The 11,264-nt window shown below is 45.7% G+C and overlaps 1 protein-coding gene across 1 annotated transcript in view; it reads left to right on the top strand.

The window, feature by feature from the left end:
* Positions 1-11,264, top strand: part of sema3b (sema domain, immunoglobulin domain (Ig), short basic domain, secreted, (semaphorin) 3B) — a 140,946-nt gene that overhangs the window by 114,336 nt on the left and 15,346 nt on the right. Inside the window, exons 5-9 of the mRNA XM_083770170.1 lie at positions 4,743-4,862; positions 6,016-6,109; positions 6,309-6,428; positions 9,473-9,615; positions 10,801-10,915. Coding sequence (XP_083626296.1) covers positions 4,743-4,862; positions 6,016-6,109; positions 6,309-6,428; positions 9,473-9,615; positions 10,801-10,915 — 592 coding nt within the window. The remainder of the gene's footprint in view (positions 1-4,742; positions 4,863-6,015; positions 6,110-6,308; positions 6,429-9,472; positions 9,616-10,800; positions 10,916-11,264) is intronic.

Here is an 11,264-nt window from a genome sequence, read left to right as displayed (position 1 = left end):
ATATATATTTTATATATTTTTTCTTAAACATTCCCCCCATGTACCACCAGTAATTATGCCCATGGAGAGTGGTCCACATTAAATCGGTGGTCCATGGACCCACTGATTAGACCCAAGATGCCAGCTGACGTGGCATTGTATGACATTTATTTTTGATCAGTACAGCATGTGCTTATGATGACTATGTGTATAAATATGTTTTGATCTCTCTTTTTGGAGAGAACTACTTATCCCATGAGCTCATGCAATACATTAGCCTGACACTCAGTCTGAATTTTCATTTAGTTTATCGCCAGAACATATCTTTTTAATGGGCGTGGCTAGCGATCCAGGGCTGGGGCCAGGCTAGCAAGACTTAACTTAAAAACAATTCAACTTCGGCCTGAGTGTAATTGATCCACGGTTCATTATCAATTCATAGGCTTTGCACTGCGCCAAAGTGTGGGTATTGCGCCAACATTGGAGCAAAATTACCAAATGAAAATAAATCACACAATAATAAAATGAAAAAGCCTAAAAATAAATCACACAACCTAAAGGGGAAGAGTAACGGCGGTCACAGATACAAGACCCAAAACAAATTATTACAGAATGTAAGACAAGAGAGATCTCCGAGAGATAAAATCACGACGAATCCAGTGATTTACGGGAAACCTTTCTGAACCAGGTGTGTTTTTCGGAGTGATTTAACCTGTTCAGGACGGCAACCCCTTTTGGTGTTTTAAGCTACGAGCTCGTAGATCTGCTTTTTTTTTTAACTTGTGGCACAAAGCTTTAATTATATATTCTTTCGCGAACATATTTTCAGATGGGGGTCGGCGGCCAATTACATATAATATTTGGGTTCCTTGAGATGATAGTTTGAGAACCACTGACATAGGAAAAAAAAGAAAATCTCCGGTCAGGATTTAGAAGACATTTTGTAGAATGGACCTCAGGTCTAAATGTGTTAAAAGACGATATGGAACCAGCTCGTCAGATAGCCTCAGGTAGTGCATTCCAGAGTCTAGCAGCTATGGACAGCAAGACACTGCACACATCATGTAAGCATGTGCTTTCAGCCGTAGTGGAGAAAGTACTACGTTTAACAGTATCAAATATTTTGTTACAAGTAAAAGTACACAAGTATTGGTATAAAAATGTACTTGGATTATACCAAAAGTAAAAAGTACTCATTATGCAGAAAGTTTTTTAAACGTATACACATACATTGAAAATAGCAGATCTACAAGCTCACAATGCTTCACATTGCGTGGCATTGTGTGCTTGTAGATCGGCTATTTTCAAATGGCCGAAATGTATATAGGGCTGAAGTGGCATTGGTTACTGTACATTTTGTAATATTAATCAAAATCTACAAAGTAGTGTAACTATTAACTAAATTTTTCAAATCATTCTAGTGGAGTAAAAGTACAACATTTGCCTCTGAGATGTAGCGAAGTAGAAGTAAAAAGTATTGAAAATTGGAAATTCAAGTAAAGGTACCTCAAAATTGTACGCACAGTACTTCCCACCACTGGCTTTACACACATGTACGCATGTGTTTGCAGAGTCAAGTCAAGTCAATTTTATCTTAAAAACAACAGCAGTTTGACCCAAAGTGCTTTCCAGAACAAATATTCATAGTGAAAACAATAGCAATAGTACAAACATAACTCAATAATGAAACAGGCTATAAGCAAAACAAAATAACAACTAAACAGCAAACAACAACATACAAAAAAATCTCAAACTATGTTAAAAGCCAGACTAAAAAAAGGGTTGGGGCTAGCCTTAATGTGAAAAAGAAGATCATTCCATAGTGTCGGAGCAGCTACAGAGAAAGTCCTTTGGTTTTAAGGTTTGACAAGGGAACTGCGAGCAGTTTGAGAGTGGAGGATCTGAGAGCTCTAGTTGCAGGGGGCACTGTTATGAGGTCAGCCATGTATGAGGGGGCAAGACCGTTAAGAGCTTGGACAATGGAGGAATGGAAGGGGACAGAATAGAAGGGGACAGAAGAATGCAAGGGGACAGAATGCTAGGGGACAGAGGGGACAGAATGCAAGGGTACAGAATGGAAGGGTACAGAATGCAAGGGGACAGAATGGAAGGGGACAGAATGGAAGGGGACAGAAGAATGCAAGGGGACAGAATGCTAGGGGACAGAGGGGACAGAATGCAAGGGTACAGAATGGAAGGGTACAGAATGCAAGGGGACAGAATGGAAGGGGACAGAAGAATGCAAGGGGACAGAATGGAAGGGGACAGAATGGAAGGGGACAGAAGAATGCAAGGGTACAGAATGCAAGGGTACAGAGGGGACAGAATGCAAGGGTACAGAATGGAAGGGTACAGAATGCAAGGGGACAGAATGCAAGGGGACAGAATGCAAGGGGACAGCATGCAAGGGGACAGAATGCAAGGGGACAGAATGCAAGGGTACAGAATGGAAGGGTACAGAATGGAAGGGGACAGAATGCAAGGGTACAGAATGGAAGGGTACAGAATGCTAGGGGACAGGGGACAGAATGCAAGGGTACAGAATGGAAGGGTACAGAATGCAAGGGGACAGAATGCAAGGGGACAGAATGGAAGGGTACAGAATGGAAGGGGACAGAATGCAAGGGTACAGAATGCAAGGGTACAGAATGGAAGGGTACAGAATGGAAGGGTACAGAATGGAAGGGGACAGAATGCAAGGGGACAGAATGCAAGGGGACAGAATGCAAGGGGACAGAATGGAAGGGGACAGAATGCAAGGGGACAGAATGGAAGGGTACAGAATGGAAGGGGACAGAATGCAAGGGGACAGAATGCAAGGGGACAGAATGCAAGGGTACAGAATGCAAGGGTACAGAATGCAAGGGTACAGAATGCAAGGGGACAGAATGCTAGGGGACAGAATGCTAGGGGACAGAATGCAAGGGGACAGAGGGGGCAGAATGGAAGGGTACAGAATGGAAGGGTACAGAATGCAAGGGGACAGAATGCAAGGGGACAGAATGCAAGGGTACAGAATGCAAGGGGACAGAATGCAAGGGGACAGAATGCAAGGGTACAGAATGGAAGGGTACAGAATGCAAGGGTACAGAATGGAAGGGTACAGAATGCAAGGGGACAGAATGCAAGGGGACAGAATGGAAGGGGACAGAATGCAAGGGGACAGAATGCTAGGGGACAGAATGCAAGGGGACAGAGGGGGCAGAATGGAAGGGGACAGAATGGAAGGGTACAGAATGCAAGGGGACAGAATGGAAGGGTACAGAATGGAAGGGTACAGAATGGAAGGGGACAGAATGCTAGGGTACAGAATGGAAGGGGACAGAATGCAAGGGTACAGAATGGAAGGGGACAGAATGCAAGGGTACAGAATGCAAGGGTACAGAATGGAAGGGGACAGAATGCAAGGGTACAGAATGGAAGGGGACAGAATGGAAGGGGACAGAATGCTAGGGTACAGAATGCAAGGGGACAGAATGCAAGGGGACAGAATGCAAGGGGACAGAATGCTAGGGTACAGAATGCAAGGGGACAGAATGCAAGGGGACAGAGGGGGCAGAATGGAAGGGGACAGAATGGAAGGGTACAGAATGCAAGGGTACAGAATGGAAGGGGACAGAATGCAAGGGTACAGAATGGAAGGGGACAGAATGCAAGGGGACAGAATGCAAGGGGACAGAATGCAAGGGGACAGAGGGGGCAGAATGGAAGGGGACAGAATGCAAGGGGACAGAGGGGACAGAATGCAAGGGGACAGAATGGAAGGGGACAGAATGCAAGGGGACAGAATGCAAGGGTACAGAATGCAAGGGGACAGAATGCTAGGGTACAGAATGCAAGGGGACAGAATGCAAGGGGACAGAGGGGGCAGAATGGAAGGGGACAGAATGGAAGGGTACAGAATGCAAGGGTACAGAATGGAAGGGGACAGAATGCAAGGGGACAGAATGCAAGGGGACAGAGGGGGCAGAATGGAAGGGGACAGAATGCAAGGGGACAGAGGGGACAGAATGCAAGGGGACAGAGGGGGCAGAATGGAAGGGGACAGAGGGGACAAAGAGGCCATCACAACATGTGTTTGCAGAGGGGACAAAGAGACCATAATTATCACAACAGTGCGTTGGAGCTGGTGGGAGTGTTGCTGATGTGGACTCTGTGCTGTTGTCACAGACAGGCTGGCAGAGATGACGAGCCGTGTGAGGAATGCACATCATTACACAGACAGAGGAAGGGATAAAGTCAACACACAGACACTCCTCTTAATGAACATTGGAATCAGTGGCGGAGCATGTGTGCGTGCGTGTGCTGTGTGTACGCGTGTGTGTGTGCTGTGTGCTGTGTGTACGCGTGTGCGTGCAAGAATGCATGTTTGTGTGTGTGTGTGTGTGTGTGCAGGCAGGCGTGTGAGCAAGCATGTGTGAGAGCAGGCATGCAAGTCCACGTGTTCTGTGCACATAGAAAAGACTAATGTCTTACTGACAACTTTACTATTACTACTTTCTTCAATTTTCTCATTTAGTATCTCTGTGCTACTCCTGTATACTGTGTGTCGGCATTATGACATACAATATAACACAGAGATACAGTACACTAGCTCTGCTGCAGCTCATGAATATGACAAGTCAAACGTTTTGAGACCGATAAATCTCAGCCTGCTCAGAAACGTTGTTTGTTTGTGTCTGTTTCTTTGTTTCTGTTTGTTTATCTCTATTGAAATAACACGTCGCTGATGACCAATGTCTGCCCTTGTTTCTGTTCACCAGAGCGACTGCGTGAACTATGTGAAGATTGTCCACCACTACAACCGCACACACCTGTACGCCTGTGGCACCGGGGCCTTCCACCCCACCTGTGCTTATGTTGAGGTGGGACAGAAGATGGAGGTAAGAATGAGAGACAGGCAGGTGTACAGACACACAGTCAGACACTACCGCACGCACGCACGCACACACGCCACAACACACCACACCACACCACACACACACACACACTGCAGATCCGGACAACCATGGGTCCGACCGACTCGACACCGGCCACTGCACCCCCTGCGGTGGCGTGGCACGCGTGTGTCGAATGTGAAGTCGGTGGGGCGAACGGTTCTCCAGTTACGTGGATTACACAAATGCAGACAGACAGACGTACAGACAGACAGAGACTTGGTGCATTTATAGATATAGATGTCATTATATACTCAACATTTACAAACATTTTCATGTCAAGGACCCCCACATTTATTACATGTACATGTATTTCAATCTAAAAAAAAGTATCTTCCTTCTAGGACCATGTGTTCATGTATTTAACCATGTACCACAATCCTTCTAGGACCATGTGTTTAACCATGTACCACCATCCTTCTAGGACCATGTGTTAACCATGTACCACCATCCTTCTAGGACCATGTGTTAACCATGTACCACCATCCTTCTAGGACCATGTGTTTAACCATGTACCACCATCCTTCTAGGACCATGTGTTAACCATGTACCACCATCCTTCTAGGACCATGTGTTTAACCATGTACCACCATCCTTCTAGGACCATGTGTTAACCATGTACCACCATCCTTCTAGGACCATGTGTTAACCATGTACCACCATCCTTCTAGGACCATGTGTTAACCATGTACCACCATCCTTCTAGGACCATGTGTTAACCATGTACCACCATCCTTCTAGGACCATGTGTTTAACCATGTACCACCATCCTTCTAGGACCATGTGTTAACCATGTACCACCATCCTTCTAGGACCATGTGTTAACCATGTACCACCATCCTTCTAGGACCATGTGTTAACCATGTACCACCATCCTTCTAGGACCATGTGTTTAACCATGTACCACCATCCTTCTAGGACCATGTGTTAACCATGTACCACCATCCTTCTAGGACCATGTGTTAACCATGTACCACCATCCTTCTAGGACCATGTGTTAACCATGTACCACCATCCTTCTAGGACCATGTGTTAACCATGTACCACCATCCTTCTAGGACCATGTGTTAACCATGTACCACCATCCTTCAAAATCTAGGACCATGTGTTCAGGATCGACCCGTCCAAGGTGGAGGACGGGAAGGGGAAGAGCCCGTATGACCCCCGCCACCCTGCCGCCTCCGTGCTCATTGGTCAGTCCCCTTTTGTGCATTCGATTTTATTATATTCGATATATTTAGTCTTCATTTTAGTCATCGTAGCTTAGTTTTCATTTCGTTTCCATTTCGTTTTCGTCAGAAGAAAAAAGGTAGTCGACGAACATTTTTGGTCATAGTTTTAGTAGACGAAAACAACACTGGTACTGTATGTAACGCTCTCCGTCTCCTATAGGTGATGAGCTGTATGCGGGCGTGGCTACAGACCTGATGGGGCGGGACTTCACCATCTTCAGGAGTCTGGGAAGGCGCCCTTCCATACGGACGGAACAACATGACTCACGCTGGCTCAATGGTGTGTAATGTATGCGTGTTGACTTCTGCCTGACAAAAAGGGCTTATTGTTTGGATTTTACAGATCAGGGTTTGATCCTGTGTGGTGAACGTTGTGTGTTACTGTTGAATACTGTGCATACCTCATCCAATGAGGGGGCAGAAAACAGCCCGGGTCACGTGGTTCATCCAATGAGGGGGGGGGGGGGGGGGGCAGAAAACAGCCCGGGTCACGTGGTTCATCCAATGAGGGGGCAGAAAACAGCCCGGGTCACGTGGTTCATCCAATGAGGGGGGCAGAAAACAGCCCGGGTCACGTGGTTCATCCAATGAGGGGGCAGAAAACAGCCCGGGTCACGTGGTTCATCCAATGAGGGGGCAGAAAACAGCCCGGGTCACGTGGTTCATCCAATGAGGGGGGGGGGGGGGGGGGGGGGGGGGGGCAGAAAACAGCCCGGGTCACGTGGTTCATCCAATGAGGGGGGCAGAAAACTCTTCATCACTCTTGAGGTCCCTGCACACTGAGCACGTTTTTCGGATTTTTAGCGGCATTTCTCCATCGGTTTTCCGAAAAACGCGTCCAGTGTGCAACCACCTTTACGCCAGTAGCAGTAAAAGTAAAAGAGACACCATTGGCCCCATGAAGTGAACGGAGTTGTCGCAACTCTCTCATCGAAAAGATGGAGGCCTCGCGGACTCCACATTGATTTTATCCCAAAACTCCATATATGGGCAGCGATCGACTTTACTTACAGCTTGTATGGAACCTGACGGACTTGTTTGAGTCTGACGTCATGCTGACACCACCATGCTGTGGCAGCGACACGGCATAAGAAGGTCTTCAAGCAGAGGACACATTTGGAGCAGTGAACTTGAAGCATCGCTGAGACAGACGTTCTTTAAGAGCTTGAAGGAAAAATCTGAACTGAGTCGTCTCTCCACAATCTTTCCGTTACAGATCAGTTGAAATTCGGTGAGTTGCAGGTCTGTAAGATCAGTCAATGTCCAGTGAGGTTCAGGTACGAACCAACAATGATGCGGTGGACGGTGAAGGTGAGAGGACCACCAGGTTCTCTCACTGGTGCTGCGGTGACCGTGGGTCACCACCGGGTGTTCTGGTTTGGAGGTTACGGTCCGTCGGACCGCATCAACGTGTGCGTCTTCAACACGCTGTCTCTGAGGTGGAGGACGTTGTCGCCTCCCGCAGTGACACCTGGAAGAGGAGAACCTCCCCTCGGGGTTCCCTGCACGCGCCAGTACCACACTGCTGTTCTGGTGGGAGGAACCGTCTACCTCTTGGGGGGATGGAAGATATTGTCAAAAGCGCTTTGCAACGTGCTTCACGCATTTGACGTTGACGCCCACACGTGGTTCCAACCACAGGTCTCTGGGACTGTCCCAGAGGAGAGGGAGTACCACTCGGCCTGTGTCATTGGGAAGGTCATGTTTATCCACGGAGGATACACCCAGACTAGTAGATACACTAATGACATCTACAAGTTGGACACCACCACGATGGTCTGGACTTTGATTTACACCAGAGGAACTCCACCTCCTGCTACAGGATGGCACTCCTCCACCACCTTCGGGACAAAGATGTTTGTATTTGGGGGCTGGGGAGGTCAGTACTACAACAGCGACATCAGAGTATTTGACACAGAGACCAACCACTGGCTGCACACGCCTTCTGCGCAGTCCCTTCCAAAAGTACCCTGCTTGCGTAAATACCTTTTTACCTACAACGGAGAGTTGTACATTGTTAGTGGACAACACATCTACAACGAGCTGTGGAAATACAATCCAGAGACTTCCTCCTGGAAGGAGGTTAAGCCCAAGGGGAACAGCCCGCTAACGATGACTGATGACGACGGCTGCTGTTGCATTGTAGGAGATCGTATCATCCTCTTTGGAGGACAAAGACCATCGTACACCACAGGAGATGATGACCTGCACATCATAGACTTGAGTCCTAGTCTGAAGACCTTATGCAAGCTAGCAGTCATTCAGTACGGTCTGGATCAGTCTGAACTCCCACACGACATCAGGTGGGAACTGGCGGCCATGACTACCAACAGCCAATAGGAACTGGCAGCCATGAATTAACGAATAACATAAAATATGGCCCTGGACCGCTGACCATAGCGCCACCTATAGGCCTGATGGCACGTCGCGGGTTAGACGGATGCCATCTCTCTCTCAGTCCTGTACTGTCCTATAACTATAATAATAAAGGCATGAAAAAATAAAAGCACCCAAAATCTTTCTAAAAAGAAGAATATGATGACACCCGTGTGAAGTGAGGGGCGCTCTTATCATCGTACATCATCCATTCATTGTCAATGGGAATTTAATGTTTGTGTAAGACAAAAATAGCTTAATATAAAATAGATATGATCTCAGTTCATATCCCCACCAGGAAGTGTCATCTCCATATTTGGGCGACGTATCAGCCCAGTTCTACCTCCATTGACAAGGTCAATGCAAGGTTATAATAGTTTTGGATTTTTCAACATCAGTTTTAGTTATTTTTGACAATCCTTGTTCTAATTCAGTGAGTTTCAGTTTGTTTTTTGAGCACGGGTTTGCTAGTTGCTTAGTTTTAGTTTAGTTTTGATTAGTATTAGTTTTAGTTTTATAATTATATAGATATTCCACTGTTACGTTCTTAGCTTACGTATGATTCACGATAGCTATTTCTTTTATGATGTATTGTGTTTTTTGTTCTTGCTTAATGTAAATCGCTCTGGATTAAGAGCGTCTGCTAAATGCCTAAATTGTACTTGTTGTTATTTGTGTTACTAGTACAGTACCTGTTGTCAGCAGGTACTATTTGAGAGGTTCTGATCAGCTGCAAATCAAATTGCATTTGCAGGAGAGTAAAGATTTGTATTTGTGTAGTAATGTGTACATATGCTTGCATTTGTCTGGCATTATTCACATGCGTGATGGAGTGTCTGGTTGAATATATCCTCAGAATCCAGTATGTGCATTATTAGACTAGTTCTATTATTTAGTTAAGAGTCTTCATAGGAGAATATAACCTCCTCTCCCCCATTTCTCTTGCAGAACCAAAGTTTGTGGGCTCTTTCTGGGTTCCTGAGAGCGAGAACCCAGATGATGACAAGATCTTCTTCTTCTTCAGAGAGACTGCAGTAGAAGCCCAGGGTCTGGGCAAGTCTACGTACTCGCGCATAGGACAGCTGTGCAGGGTGAGAGGCATGGCATTCATATGGAGGATGAGGTCAGGTTGGGAAAGCCCTCACATTAATGGACATGTTCATAGGACAGCTGTGCAGGGTGAGAGGCATGGCATTCATATGGAGGATGAGGTCAGGTTGGGAAAGCCCTCACATTAATGGACATGTTCATAGGACAGCTGTGCAGGGTGAGAGGCATGGCATTCATATGGAGGATGAAGTCCGGTTGGGAAAGCCCTCACATTAATGGACATGTTCATAGGACAGCTGTGCAGGGTGAGAGGCATGGCATTCATATGGAGGATGAAGTCAGGTTGGGAAAGCCCTCACATTAATGGACATGGTCATAGGACAGCTGTGCAGGGTGAGAGGCATGGCATTCATATGGAGGATGAGGTCAGGTTGGGAAAGCCCTCACATTAATGGACATGTTCATAGGACAGCTGTGCAGGGTGAGAGGCATGGCATTCATATGGAGGATGAAGTCAGGTTGGGAAAGCCCTCACATTAATGGACATGGTCATAGGACAGCTGTGCAGGGTGAGAGGCATGGCATTCATATGGAGCGTACATGGGCAACTGGCGGCCCGAGGGCCACATGACATGCGGCCCCCACCTTCACTTAATGTGGCCCTCAGGTTAATGTCAGAATACTGATATAATATTGGTACTAATATATTCTAAATTAGTAGCTCATTGCTTCAACACAAGTATAATTAAAGGCATTTAAAATTACATAAAAATGTTAATTTTCAGGATTCCAATTCAAATATAGCAAAAGATAATTCAAGATTTCAATTTGAATATAGCAAAAATAGCCGATCTACAAGCTCAAAGCGCGACGCGTTTTAAGCTTGTAGATCGGCTATTTTAGTAATATATGGCCCTATGGAGTGAGTGTGGAAATGTGACCCTCTCCATCGTCAAAGTTGCCCACCCCTGATATGGAGGATGAAGTCAGGTTGGGAAAGCCCTCACATTAATGTAGGAAACGCATGTGGTCTCCGAGACTAATGTAGGATGGATGCAGATTCGATTGACATTGTAAAAAGCATACTGTGAAATGCATTGCTTATAATAAGCTAAATAGTCTTTATATTGCTCTACGTTATTTTATATACCGGTATATAAAAAAGTACCATACATTTCTTTTATTTGTCATTTTAATTTCAACTATATTTCCTTTCTGTTAACCAGAATGACATGGGCGGTCAGCGGAGCCTGGTCAACAAGTGGACCACCTTCCTGAAGACCCGTCTGATTTGCTCTGTACCAGGAGCTGATGGCAGTGACACATACTTTGACGAGCTACGTAAGTTACAGTGGAATAACATTTCTGAGCAACAGTTGTTATACCCTGCTGTGAATTGGATATATTACAAATCCAATAATTATTGAATAAAACATTCAACTCTGTGTTCTGGATAAGAGAGTGGACTTTTCACCAACAGTGAAATGTAAATGTTGACAAAGAACGCATTTCTTGACACACACATTGACGTTTTAGCGGCCTGTGTTCGAACAATTGTATTTAGTCTAAGTAGCATAATACAATTTAACAACTTGGTTAGATTAATTATACGAATGTCTGTCCATTAGTGTGTGTTTCTTTTCTTCTATACTAAGCACATCTAAGGTCCAATTTATTTACCTCAGGGTGT

Source organism: Protomyctophum parallelum, assembly GCF_964188405.1.
Source record: "Protomyctophum parallelum genome assembly, chromosome: 7".
Lineage (NCBI taxonomy): Eukaryota > Metazoa > Chordata > Actinopteri > Myctophiformes > Myctophidae > Protomyctophum > Protomyctophum parallelum.
This window is presented reverse-complemented; position numbering and strand designations above follow the sequence as displayed.